The following is a 14,533-nucleotide window of genomic DNA, read 5'->3' as shown; positions in this document are numbered from 1 at the left end:
ATGTGTATTTTCCAGACTCCCATTGGGAAGCTAAACCTAGCCCACGTGGAGGCTCAAAACTGACATTTAATACTAACTCCTAAGCAATATGAATGACTTTTTCCATCACTCTGTAGCTCGAAACACTTGGTTGTACAAGAAGCAAACTTACTTGTGTGCTTCTGCAAATGAGTGTAAGAATACCCAAGTGTTTTTTAGCTGTGGAAGCTGCAGTTAAGTTTCTTGTGACTAACTTTGAGCTGATCCTTATTAGCATGTTCTTTTAGAATATAATACTAAAACTCACACTTCATGCTGCATTTCCTTGCTGAATATACTGAAGAATAGTCTTTCCTTGACGTTAATTGACACTTTTGAAGATGGGGAAGGGGGAGAAAGTTGTATACCCTAAGTTTTTTAAGGGGAAGTAACTGATTTTATCACAAGTGTAGACTATACAAATGTTCATGATAGATACGTTAATATTACTGACAAGAGCACAAACATAGATGTAATTTTTTTCAAGTACATGTAATGTTTAAATGGGTGACGTTATTTAAGCTTATTTCTTGGTATGGCTCAGTTTTCAACGTGATCTTGAATCGCTAATTGCTTTTCTGTTTTAAAGCTTTAATAACAGGAAGTCTATTTCTTTTCTGGTGTTATGCAATGCATAATACTGAAGTACAGCACTTGATATTTAAAGTTGTTTAGAAATGTGAACAAGTGATCCTCAGGGGGGCTCTGCAAATCTGTGACCTTGATGATTTACACTGACAGCTTTCCCTGTCTATGAACGAGGAATACAACAAGAAAGTGATAAATCAGGGCCGCAGTGCTTTGTTTGAAGCAGTTTCACAGATGTGGTTTGCATCTATTCTTTCATTAATGTGCTTTGCATTGAAATGGCTTTATATTGCCTTAGGTATTAATACAATAGCTGTTTAGGGCTCCAGATTGCTATTTGAATTCAAGGCAGAATGATAGGCAGATTAATTTCTGAGTGATCTTGTGCATTGCATTTTGCATGTCCTTGAAGAATGATTGTAATTGGCTCTGTAATTTTTCCAAAACATTCAATAAGCGTTATTGGATTTCTTCTGAAATTGTAAAATGATGCTTTTTTTTTTTTCCTCCATCCTGAAAGAAGAGATGTTACCAAGCTCAGTTTGTCTATTGACAGATTTAATGGCCTTTTTCTCACCTAATGTCTGTCCAGAGTAGGATTTACTTTTCTGGCAACTTATTTTTATTAGCAGCCAACAAGCCTAAAACCTTTTATAATCTAATTTTAAATGCACTTGTTTGCTACTGATTTTCTTTTAAGCAGATGTCAAACAGTTGCTGAGAAATCCAGCACTTAGTAGCATTTGTTGTCGTGACCACTTAACCACTTCAGTGTCAATTCTGAAATATAAAAGCCATGTAGTAATTTGATTATGTTCACTTCTCCATGAAGTGGTAAATAACCAAAACAATGAACCAATTTGAGTGTTTTAACAGCCTGATTCCTACTGTAGATATTAAACTGCCAGATTAATGATAGCTCTGTACGTTGAGGTTTTAGAGTGAGGCAAACTTTGAATCTTTGTGGTAGGCAGAAAACATTAATTTGAAGAATAAAGGTGAATGTGTTCAAAGATGCTGTAGTGAGGGATGTGAGAGAAAGGGCTAAACAAGTGCCCAATGCACTGTTTGTGTTGTGCACAACAGCTGTGAGAAATCCCATACTAAACATTGCAGTTCAGTTTGCTTAGTCTGTACCATGCTTTGGGATTTTTTTCAATAACAATGTTATTCAAAAATTTGTGTTCTTATAGCAACTGGATACTGAAACTTCCCGTTAAAGAACTGAGATTTTACTAGGTAAAATACTGACTTTCCAAGTTGTAGGACATGAGTTTTCAAACTTTCCACCCCAAACCAACTAGTGACCAAAAACCAACCAAAAAAAACCCAAGCAAGCAAACAAAAAAAAAAACCAAACCCAAAAATAAAAGAAAATCAAAACCCCAACTGTCCATGAGATAAATGAATCTGGAAATAGTAGACTGGGAGGCCTGGAGAAGGAGAAGGCTCCGGGGGGACCTTATTGTGGTCTTCCAGTTCCTGAAGGGGCCTACAGGAAAGCTGGGGAGGGACTTTTTACAAGGGCAGGGAGCGATAGAACGAGGGGAATGGTTTTAAACTGGAAGAGGGCAGATTTAGATGGGATATGAGGAAGAAATTCTTGACGGTGAGGTGGTGAGGCCCTGGCCCAGGTTGCCCAGGGAAGCTGTGGGTGCCCCCTCCCTGGCAGTGTTCAAGGCCAGGTTGGCCGGGGCTTGGAGCAGCCTGGGCTGGTGGAGGCGTCCCTGCCCATGGGGGTTGGTCTGGGGGGGCTTTAAGGTCCCTTCCAACCCAAACCATGCTGGGATTCTGTGAGACTTTCTCCTTTGCCCTTTACATTCAGGGAGAAGGTGTGAACTGCTGTCACTGTTTGCTATGCTTAATGGTGTTCTGGAAAATAAGGTTCTTAAACTCCAGTTTTTAATCTTTAGCAGGGTGGTGTGTGTAGATAGCCAGAGATTAAGGCATATTTCTTTAATGCGAGAAAGTAGATGACTTAGTTGTAGAGTCAGATGGCTTTCCAAGAAAACTGTGCAGTTGTGTGCACAGAAGAAAGGTAATTTCAGGAAAAGTGGAGTCCTGGTTATTACAAAAGCAACTGAACTTTATCAATTGCTATGAGGGATAAAAGTTATCGTAATACGACTTCCCTTATACTTAACATAATCCAGATAAAAAGCTATTTAGGCTATGAATACTGAAAATCTTTTCTATACCACAGTTCTTGAAATGAAAGGGGTTTTGTATGACATTCACGTTGCAACAAACTTGTACTTGACTTGTATCTCTTTAAAGCATTTTGTATCCTAGAGTTTAGTTGGTTTCTAACTCAGATGTGTTTTTGATTGCAATCCAGTTGGTAGAATTGAGCATTTTTGTCTTTCGTGATCACACTTTCAGATGAAGTCTTGAAACAGGATGTTTTAAGAAAATAGGAATTTGAATATTTGTGTATCTAAAGTCGTGAGCATTCCTCCTTATGCCTTGCTTGTAGTGATTGAGTTGTGGATCTCTTCATTTGGCTGTTTCGTGTCACTTCGCTAGAGGGCAGTGCTATGCAAGAAATGTAGAAATTAATACTGACAAACATTTTTTGTGCAAGATATATATACCTTTTAAAACACCCCAGTGATAGCACTTAAAAGCTATGTCTGCTTGATATATGAACCTCTAAAACTAAATGAAATGGGAAGTTTTTCAGCTATGCTACACAAGTACTGATAATTTCTTGAAATCCTGAGTTTAACTGTTAAGAATACCTTTAACTAGAAAAAAAATTGATCATTACCTTCACTTATGCTGGCTGTGTCCCAGACTGGTCAGAAACAACTCACCTGTTCTGGTTGAGCTCTGAAAGGGAGAGATTATCCTATCTGGGCCATGAGTGAAACATTTGACTGTACCTTCTTAGCTGAACATAGCGGGTGTAGGAAGTGAAACATCACTTCTAGTTAAACTTATAATGCCTCATGGCTTCAGGCTTTTTGCAGTAGGTGTTCAAAGTTAGCTTTAACTCATTTAAGTCTTTCATTTGCTATATTAATTTCAATGTGGTTTTTTTTCTGTGCTCCTCAGGACTGATCTGTGTGTGCTTATGGCTGATCTGGTTGGTGGCTATTATTTGTTCCCACCATAATCCACCCTTTTCAGTGGAACTTTCTGGTAGTGTGTACAATTTAGAAATGTTAAATTATTTGGTTATAGCTTGCAGTGGAAAACCTCTCTGAATCTTTTCAATACTCAAGGATTTATCCCTGGCATAGATGCTTGCTGCAACTTCTGGAAAACACTGTTTTGCAGACAGGATGGGAAAGAAAGGGACAGGAGAAGTGAGGATGAAGCAAAGTGGAAGCAGTGGTCACGTACTCTCCACTGAGGTTTTAGTGCTCTGGAGCAGAGAGTATATTTGTATTCCATGCTGAGAGAACAGCTAGAGCATGCTGCTCGCTGTTCTTCAGTGCCTACAGGTCCTGCATCAACAGTATTAAAGTAATTGTTGCTTTCATGTGAGCTACAGGCTCCTGCTTCACTGATGACAGCTTGCTTTGCAAATTCCTGTCTCAGGCCTAGCTCTCACTTCTGGGCATAACAAATAAGGAAGAACTCCTAAGGGCTTTGTTTAGGCTGTTCTTTTTATAGGATGGGTAAGTTGGGTGTTTTGTTGCTTTAAGTTATTCTGGTTTGGTTTGTTTTCCCTCTCTTTAGAGTAGAAAGCTACCTACTTCAAGAAATCTATAATATCAGCTTCATCCATCCAGAGGTATGGTCTGTATTGCCTGTGGGCAGACCCAAATGAGGATGAGATGGCTGCTCATGGATGGTGCTTCTGCCTTGTACTTACTATGCAGTGAGCTCTTTGAGTTTGGCTTTCCAGCCCTTTAGCTGATAGGGGGTTATCTCTTTGTTGAATCTCCACAAGTGATCTATATGAGGGGACTCTTCTCCTAAATTAGTAATTTAACTATCCATTTAGGTTTATTTTTTTCCTACTATAAAACAGTTTCTATGAAGCTGATCAGGCATCCAGTAACAGGACATGTAGCAACTTGAGACTTTAAAGACCGAACCTTGCAGCATGTATTTTCAAATACCAGCCTGAGCAGCTAGAGTTTAGTACTAGATTCAGTTTATTTTGAAGAACCTGTGTGGGCAAAACTATGTGTGCTGTAATTACCTGTTACCTTTGGATTATTATTTTCACTCTTGAGTGCAGTGCCTTCTTTCTGATTTAACACTTCAAGGCAAAGATCCTCTAAGAAGTCCTGGAAGCTGTTTCAGTGGTGTAAATATGTCAAGACTTAATTGTTTTGTCAAAATTCAGATATATGAATTAGCCTGTCTTAACTGCTTGAGAAGCTCTTCTGCTTTGTTTTTATTCATATTCCAAACTTTGTACCAACATTTTTCTTCAGGACTGAGCCTTCTCTTGGCTTTAGTGTGCAGCTTTGGTTTTCCTGTGCTGCCTTTGATACATTGCTTGCTTTTTGAGAATCCCCAAAACAGCAGCTCATGGATAACTTAATGCTTACACTAACCCAGGGGATATTAAAACTTTTTTCAGGGCAGCCTTGAACTTCTATGTCAGCCTGAAGGGAAATGCAGCCTTGAAACTGAGCTAATACAGCTTCTGTTCAGCCCTGGGACACATCACATGCAATGACTCATCTCACTGTCCCTCATTCTGCATATTGATGTCTTGAAGGACCATGTGGCTTTCTCCCCCACTGATGCTGTGAGGCTCACTTGCATAATCATCTCACTATTAGCATCTTCTGTATTCAAGGAGGGAGCTTAGACTGCCTTTATTGCTGGAGCAAGCGCAGTATTCCAGTATGTAATTCACATAGGTAAAAACAGCAAACCACTGCATTGCTTTGAGTTACAGTTTCCTTTGTAGAAACTTAGTTTTAGAAGATTTAGAACTCTGAATTTTATTCCTTAACTGTTTCTGTTGAATAAGTACTTGATACTTGTTAGTTGGTGATAGCTGTTTGAAGAACAAGTGGAAGCCTCTGCTTAATAGTAAAAAATGATTGCTTCTAAGCTTAGGTTTGTAAAATTGTGTAGCCCTATAGTCATAGCAATCTATTATTATATGTGTTTCTGCATCCTGAATGGTTTTGGCTCTGGCTGGAAGTGTTTGGGGTTCCACAGAGGGAACTTGGTTAGATTGCAGCCTGCGTTTGGGTTGTGAAGTTGGATGGTGTTCATGCTTTCACCTAAATTCTGGAGTTATGCTATTAGCAACCAGCCCTGAGGGAGCTCTTCAGGGTCAATGTGGGCCAGATACTATTCAGTCTTAAATAATCTGGATAATGGGATTGAGTATATGGTCATCAAGCTTGAGAATGATGTCTGACTTGGGAGTAGTAGATAGAACAGAATGAAGAGCCACCACAGAGACATCGACAGGTGGCAAGATGGGGCCAACAAGGATGGCCTCAGGTTTAGCAGCTGTTAAGGCCTCCTCTTCAAATGGATTAATTCAAAGTGACAGTGGTAAGAGTTGGAGAATGCAACCCATAAAGGTTGAAGGAATTTTCTTCAGCTTAGAGGAGGAGGGTTGGGACAGACTGCATTTTAGCTCTTGTAGCTGGCAAAGCAGCTTAATGCTCTGAAAGGAGATGGTCTAGAGGGAGAACTGAGCCACATTGAGGGGCAGAGTTGTAAAGTCCAGCCTCAGGGAAATTCTTTTCCTTGCCTAAAATATCTAGTCTTGTAGGTAATGTTTCTGTGGCTGAATAGCTGTGTTCTAAACCAGAACTGCTAGAATGGCTTGGAAAGCAGGAAATTTAGTTGCCATCATCACTAGTCTGTGGTGAGATGTCTTTGTTTTGTATAGCTTTTACAGCAGAAAGCTAAAACATAGGGACTGAAAATGCCAGTTACCTCTTTTAGCAAACTTTCATTGGAACAGTCTGTAAACAGTGCTGCAAATACCTTTTTTTTTCCCTTTTTTAGTTATATTTTTGGGTGGCAAGTGAGGCTGTGTCAGCTGGGAAGTCATGAAGTGCTGAGCAGATAGTTAATAGCCTACCTTATTCTTTAGGAGTCCACGGTAGAACCAATCCTAATATGTTCACTATGCACAAAAAGTCATGTAGTACAAGTTGTCAAACATCTCACAGCGTGTTCTTTGCTAATACGTACCTCAAGAAATACTTTGAGGAAAATACTTTTGTCCTACCCTAACTTAAATGCTTTAAAGTGATTTAACAAGTACTGCTGTTTCCTTGGGCTGGAAGCCTGTGGGGAGATGTGCTGCTGCTGCTGCTTGAACTTGACTGACACCGTTGCACCAATTCACTGGTAATTGTCACTCTGAACATGAGGAAACCAATTCCATAGTAAGTGAACAAGGTGGTTAAACTTCTGGTTTGTGCTTTTGTAGCTTAATACTTGGAGGAATTTTTCTTGAAGTCGTGGAATTTTGTCACTTGCAGAGCAGAACTGAAGTCTGTGGGCTCAGGGTCAGATACTTACATTGAAATGGTTATTCTCTTAATTAATGTGCTTTTGAGCTACAATAATAGTAAATTAATAATTTAATAGTAAAGACCCCTTTGTTAAAGGGGCTTAGGAATGGGTGTGGCTGGCAGGGTATACACCTGTATTATACAGGGTATTGAAAAATACACCAAAAAAAGGGACAGTGTCTTGCTTTGAGTACAATGCATGAGACATGCGTGTGTCTAAGTAGGATCTTGGAAGGGGAGAAGGAAGGAAGGGCTCTGCACCAAGAACAAGCAATCACCATGTTGTAGTCACGAGAAAATTCTGGCTGATTAAAGTAGGCATTTGTTTTGGCTGTAGAATTAAAAGAACACTTTGACCTCTACAAAGTTAAAAAGGGAGTGGGGTATGTGTATACAGGTGCTTGGAAGGGTACGAGAATAGGCCATAACTTCTTTTCTCTCCATGTCAAAATCATATAGGGGTAATTCAATGTCTTACATGGCATGATAGTGGGGAGCCAATCAAGGTGAAGGGCAGAGTAAAAGGTCATCATCTTATGCATGCTCGTATGATTTCGCTTTGTTAGGAAATGTATAAATAGGCTGTGAAAAAGTATGGACTTGGGAGCACAATTAGAGGAGCTACCCTCTGTGTTTCCCCAGCGCGGCAATAAAGAAGTGCCTGCTTATCTGCAACTGCGTAGATAAGTTTCCTTGTTGTGATTGCTACCTTGTCAACAACCAACAGCCTCACCCACAGTAAAACAAATAAAAAGCCCATGGCTAAGGTCTCTAAACTGCTTGGAGAAACTTCTGACCTTGGTCCAGATCTAGAAGATTCATAGGGTAGCAGGGAGGAAATAGTGGCATTTTCATGTTTACCTCACCTCAAATCTTTTTCTTATGTGAACGGGAAGCTTACAGACTCTGCATTGGGAAAGTCTGGGTGTAGTGTTGGTGTAGAAGCTGGCACACACTTTGAATGGTACAGGATTTATAACTAGGAGTAAATGCCAAGAAAATGTATGAATGTGAATGGGTATCTAAGGAGTCTTGGGATGTAATTGTATTTAGGTGCATTTAGCTTCTACTGTATTTTTTACTGCAGAATTATTTTTACTAAGTCAGGTACTTTCTACATAACTTCGTTTTAAAAGTTGAAGGCTACTGGCTAAGAAGTTGTGTATACTTTTGCTTCTGAATCTATTGAAGTTCAATATTTAGTAATTCCTGTATTACACAATGTTTTTGATGAAGATCTAAAGTGGGAAAGTCAACATTTTGGGACGCTAAATGATTTGAGAAAAATCTTCAGTGGACTCTGCTTATATGAAGTCTTAGCATATGCTGTAGTATCACTGATTGTGAGGTGCTTCAGTAGCACTGGAACAGTGGGACACTGGAATCTGCTGAGCGTTTTTGTTAAGTTTTGCTCAAAAAAGGAAAATAATTTATTGCCTTCACTATGAGTCTGCAGAAGGAGAATGGGGAAGAAAGCCAGCAGTGATACCTTTATATCTACAACATACGACAGCCTTAGTAGATGAAAATGTGTGGCAGAAAATTCGAGTAGGTTTCCTTTCTCTTTCAGGCCTATGGTATGTCAGCTTTGCCTCTGAACTTGATTAAGGGAACTACCAGTGCAGCTTATGAACGTTTAGAGAACACTGAAGATATTGAAGAAGTGGAGCAACATTTATTAAGGATTAAATCAAAGGTTTGTTCCTCATTATTCTCACTTAATGAATTTTTTTTTTCTTGCTTATTATTTTCTGGTCATGCTGTAGAGTTTTTATTCCAGAAAGAATTGCCAGTCAGAAGCTCGCAATTATTTGAGTTACTTAGAAACAAACGTGGTCACCTGTGTGATCAGGTTGTCTTTCACTCCTGCAGCAGTAGTTGTATCTGTGTAGCAAATAATGGTGCTAAGGAGCTTCACTCAAACTCCTCCAGTCCTGCTTGGATATGTGGAAGAGATACTTTAGAGAAGTGTGGAATATTAACCTCACTTAGTCTGCTACCAGATATGGTATCCATGTTGATGTTCAGTGTAGTTATCAACGCTGGATGCTTGCCACATGGAGTTATTCTGAGTTAGGTTCATCAAACTATTAATTATATTTATTAATAAATAACAGCCCTGAGTATTTCTGCTTCTCAGTTAATAACTAGAAGGATGAGAGTATGCTACTTAATAAAATGAAAAGATTTGATATGTAGCATGGTCTTCTGCTATTGGTGAACCTGGTTGCTTTATTTCAATAGTCTTCAATAATCAAATCTTGGACCTTTCTCAGAAAGTCTTTTTCAAGTCACTGAGGTGCTCTCCAGGCTATGGAGAATGTGTTCCTGTGACAAGTACATTGGGATCTCAAATTTAAGAGTTGCGTGCCTAGAATGTGGTCTTAGTCTTGTAGCCTCTTTGGGAAATTATCTAAAATAGCTTCACTTCAGCTTCACCAGGTGTGAAGTGTTTCACTCTTTGCAGGACGGCTCTTTTAAAATAAGAGGAGAAAGATTGAATAGGGAATTTCAAAATGGAAAAATATAGAGTATGAGATGTATTAAAAATATAAGAATATTTTTTATTTAAGGATGAGTTTGTTATACAGTAGCATCGATGTTAAACAATTCTGGTTCAGCTTCTTAATGCCTATTTTGTTGCTATTGCTTATTAGTGTTTGTCTGAGATTAAAGGAGGTGCTACTCAGTTTACAAGAGTGCGATGGCCCCTGCTCAGTATTCAGAGAATTAAAGTACATTCTTCAACATAATCATTAAACAAACAATTATCTGGTACACCCAACTAGTTTTGGGGGTAACGGTGCCTCTTGTTTGCATTTCTGTAAGGCTCCTTTTTGGAAAAGCAAGTCATCTTGTTCTTGTAAGTACCAGAAACGTAGCGGGGTACCTGTAGTGGAATGCTGAGAAGAAAATACAGATGCTAAGCTTAATGTTTTGGCTTAGTGATGGCATTTGGTTGGGAGGGACCTCTGAAAGTCCTGAAGTTCAACCCTTACACAAAGCGAGGACCCCTTCTGTATTAGATTGGGTTGCTCAGATCACATCTGGGCATTTTAAGCATTTCTAGCCATGGAGACTGCCCTCCCTGATGCAATTTTTGACATCCTTTTTGTGAAGAGTGTTTTCTGCCACCTAATAAGAGTTCCCCTTGCTGCAGCTTGTGACTTTTGCACTTCTTGCTATACATAGAAACAGTGTGAATTTTATATTCCAAAGTCTTTAGAGTTGCTGTAACTCATTAAAGTAGATGTCAGGTCTACTTTATTGATTCAGTGTCCCTTGATCTCTTGTGCTATTTTTTGGTAAGCAGTGCAGAGATGGTCGGCCTCTGTCATCAAGGGACAGACGAAGTGTACAGCAACTGGAAGAGAGGCTCAGGACGCTTCGGAGAAGAGAGAGGCATCTGGAATCTATTGAGAAAAGCTGGTGGACCAAGTTCTGCGAAGCTCTCCGGCCTCTAAAGGTAAAACTTTTTCGCACTTTTTGAGACTTAAATGCAAATAACTTCAAGCTTTCTTCTTCCCACCTAGATCACAGGTTGAGTTTATCAGTTACCATCCTGAATATCAACTGCTTATTTTTTTAAATTACTGTTATACTACGCAGTGGCAGTCCTAAAGCGAGCTCTATTTGAGCTCATGGAAAACCTTTTACTTCGCTGAAAATATGATTAAGTTTGGAAAGAAGCAAGTCCTAGCTGATCTACTGTGGTGCCACTGCCATAGGAAATCTGAATAACTTATCTGTTCTCAGGCATGTGAAAATTGGAAGAAGAGAAGGAAGAATTCTATAGCGGTCAGGTAGCTTAAGTTAATCTAAATTACACGTAGCCAGCAGAAGTGAGAGATACTTTGATGGAAGTATATGCATTTGGAATGAGCATCTCGCCCAGTAATTACTTGATCAATGCTATGCTAGCTCCATCAAACTTCGGTCTTGATACTTAACCAGTGCAAAGGAGGCTGTTACTGGGGCACAGCTTTGATCTTGGTCTCTTTTTGATCTTAGGACTTTGATTTTAGTAGATACCTGGTTTCAAAACCCAGTACTTTTATGGAGCAGCAGTGCCATGTAAAGTATTTTTTGCTAACTAGATGAAGGAAGAAATTTTAGCTTTACTTTAAACTGTGGGCTGCACTTTGAAAAGCTGAAAGGGTGGGGAGGGGGCACTATAAGCAGTAACCCCTAGTGTCATTGCTACTGTTTATGCTGAGTACCAGTGGAAATGGGCTGAAATTGCAGTTTAACAAGAACTTTCAGTGTGAAGTTCTTAGTGGAGTTAACTTTCTGGGATGTATTAGAAATACAGACTTAGCCCTTTCATTTAAAGGATAAATATTCTTAACTTTAACAGTTTGGATGCTTCCTTTGATTCAAAATAGCTTGTGTAGTAGCTTCCCTAATTTCTCGCATTAGCCTTAAATTTGGGAAATGCATTGGCCATGTCTATTGCCTGTAGGACTTTAACAGTTCATCATGTTTTCATAGGATAGTGTACAATCTCATTAGTAACTTAAATTATTTACAATCATGATGGGGTTCCAGTGTCTTTGTTTTTGTGGTTTGAGTGCTTTTAATTCCCTCAGTAACTGTGACAGTTGCTGTGAATTGTTGATTTAAGAGTTGCAGACCAAAGGAGAGTTGCAGGTGGATAATTTTTCCTGACAGATTTTCCCTCAGAATAGGGTCATGCTATGAAGCATGTTACAAAACTTGTTTACTTGGGCTTTTCCTTGAGCTGTCCTGTGAAGGTGATAATGGCCGTCACTTCACTGATAACACCTTAACTCTTTCAAGACTGTGTTTATTGTTGCTTTAATTGCATTTGAGGTGTATTTACATATATATAACTTGCCAATTAGTCAGTCAACTACTTGTCAACTTGTCAATTAGTGGCTTTCCTGAAAAGGGAATCTTTTAATACCCATATCTAATACTTCTGATCAATGTCAAAGTGCAGGAAATACCTTGGAGCTTTGCTTATTGCTTTACAAGACTTCTGTCTTTAGTCAAACTTGTGTATTATTATTCAGGAATGTGACTGTTTGTCAGACTTCAAGAGAAATTCCATTTATTATGAGGCAAGTACCAGATAGGAAAATGTTATTCCTGCTTTTTGGGGGATGGCGAAGGGTCATGGGAGTTGCAGACTGTTACTGGGACTGACAGAAAAATACTGTGTCCAGGAGCAGCGCTTTGTCTTGGAGGTCTTTACAGTTTTAACTTGGTGTTTATATTCAGAATTCTGTAATCATATTGTCAATATGTGGTGTTCTCCTATGTTTTTGCTTTAATTATTTTGTTACTGCTAAACACCTATTGGCATTTGTTGTTAATCAAAGCCAAAACCCTTTTTCTCTGAAGAGTGACCTTTCTTTGGCGTGGAGTTAAGTAGATTTTGAGAATAATTAATTATGGTTAAATCAAACTCAGAGATGAAGCTGGTAATTTTGCACTTCAATCAAAAGCACCACATCTAGAAGATCCCAAATGAAATCATCATCACGAGGCTGTCAAGTAATATCAAACTAGTCTAATTTCTTTCTCCAAAGTGTAACCTTTCTTGTAGGTAGCAAATCTACTACTACTTTATCAGAATTTTTCACACTTTCATGTGATACTCTTGGCAGCAAGAGAAGTATGGTACACTCTAGGGATAGATATCAAAACTGTTTAGGGATAAAAGACTCCTGAGCACATAGTTATGTTTGCTCGATATATGAACAAGACTATAGGTTGTGGAACGTGGAAGTCTACTCAGCAATGGTAAGTTGGGAGTATTGCATCAGTTTTTCATGGTGTGCTTCAAAGCAGTTGTGAACTAATGGAAGAGATGCCTAAGGTGAGTAATAGAAGAAAACGAAGTGCTCCGATTTGAAGTTTGAGACCTGCGTGCACAAACCATGCTCATGTGGCTTAGCTTAAGCAGGGACTCAAAGGCATTGACATCAATTCCAAGTGTACTGTGGCTGCTACAAAGAGCATTTTTTTAATGGGCGTTAGATTTCTTCATTCCTCCTGGCTGCTACTTCTCTGGAGAGAGCTGAATTGGAAAAGTAGAGGCAATTGCTTGACTAACAGCCATGCTGGCAGAGTTAGTGCAGACTGGAGGTGCTGTCAGGAGTGAGTTGAGTTGCCTCAAGGAGGTGGTGTGGCTCAACTGACAGGCTTTCTTCCTGCGTTCTCCTACATCAGGAGGTTGGTGGCATGACAAGCAAAAGGTGTGAATGTTTCATGGCCTAAGTTTACAGTGGTAACAAAGCCAAGTGTTTTGCTTAATCTAACAATCATTTTTAACCCACGTTTGCCAGTTTACCTTAAACTTCTTGTCAAGTAGGTCATAGCATACAATAGTGTGATGGGTTGACTTGACTAACTACAGAATGCCCACCCAGCTGCTCTCTCCTTCCGCAGGAACAGGATAGGAGAGGAAATAAGATGGAAAAATGCGTGAGCCAAGATAGAGAGGGCAATTTTTTACCAGTTACAGTCATGGACAAAACAGAGTTGAAGAAAATTGCCAATTAAAATTGATTTGAATGGCAAAAAACAAAGATCATTGGAAGCACCTCCTGCCCCCCTCCTCACTATTTTCCCAGGCTCAACCTCACTCCTTGAGTCCTGACTCTGGAGGGACACAGTGGAGGTGGGGAATAGGGAGTTGTCATCAGTCCACAATGCTTCTGCTTCCTTCGCCTGCTTTGTCCCTGTTCTAGCATGGGTCTACCTCACAGGCTGTGGTTCCTGACAGAAGAACCTGCTTCAGCACATGGGATTGCTGCAGCTTCCTTCAAAAAGTACCTACTTGTTCTGGTGTGGGGTACTCCATGGGCTGAGTGTGGTTATCTGCTGCAGCATGGGATGTCTGCTCCATTGCCTGTAGCAGCACCTTCTCCTTCACTGAGCTTGGTGTCTACAGGGCTGTTTCTCACTTTTTCTTCTTGCTCTTCTTTACTTTCTGGTATTTTCCCCTTTTTAGATACGTTTTCCCAGAGGGGCCACCAGCTTGGCTGCTGGGCTTGGCATTGGCCAGCAGTTGGAGCCTACTGGAAACAGCTGTGTCCAGCATAGGGCAGCCTCTGGCTGCTCCTCACAGAGGACACCCCTGCAGCCACCCTGCTAGCAAACCCTCACCATAAAAACCCAATGCAATCAGTAAGCATTTCCCATGAAAAATCTAGCTTTAATGATTCAATAATCTGCCACCGGTTTTCTTTACGCTGTTAATGGATACCAGCCCTAGCAGGATGAATGCTCGTCTAAATTTTTGTGTTCCTACAGTGTTGGCTTGAAGTCATGAAGTCCCTGTGCTTAGCAGATTCACAGTTCCACTGTAGGAAACAATTGGGCAGGCGAGTATTAGCTCAGTATTTTAGCTTTTCAGTGAGTCAGATATTAACTTCTGGAAGTTAATTTTGAGGAATATTAAAGAAGTACCACCTAAACTTGTGGATCGTGTGATCATT

The 14,533-nt window shown here is 39.8% G+C and overlaps 1 protein-coding gene across 1 annotated transcript in view; it reads left to right on the top strand.

Moving 5' to 3' along the window:
• Nucleotides 1-14,533, top strand: part of LMBRD1 (LMBR1 domain containing 1) — a 52,611-nt gene that overhangs the window by 14,157 nt on the left and 23,921 nt on the right. Inside the window, exons 5-6 of the mRNA XM_010191155.1 lie at nucleotides 8,635-8,760; nucleotides 10,378-10,530. Of these exons, the coding sequence (XP_010189457.1) occupies nucleotides 8,635-8,760; nucleotides 10,378-10,530 (279 nt within the window). The remainder of the gene's footprint in view (nucleotides 1-8,634; nucleotides 8,761-10,377; nucleotides 10,531-14,533) is intronic.

Source organism: Mesitornis unicolor, unplaced genomic scaffold (assembly GCF_000695765.1).
Source record: "Mesitornis unicolor isolate BGI_N332 unplaced genomic scaffold, ASM69576v1 scaffold43038, whole genome shotgun sequence".
Taxonomy (NCBI): domain Eukaryota; kingdom Metazoa; phylum Chordata; class Aves; order Mesitornithiformes; family Mesitornithidae; genus Mesitornis; species Mesitornis unicolor.
The sequence above is the reverse complement of the archived record's forward strand: the minus strand, read 5'-3'. Positions and strand labels throughout refer to the sequence as shown.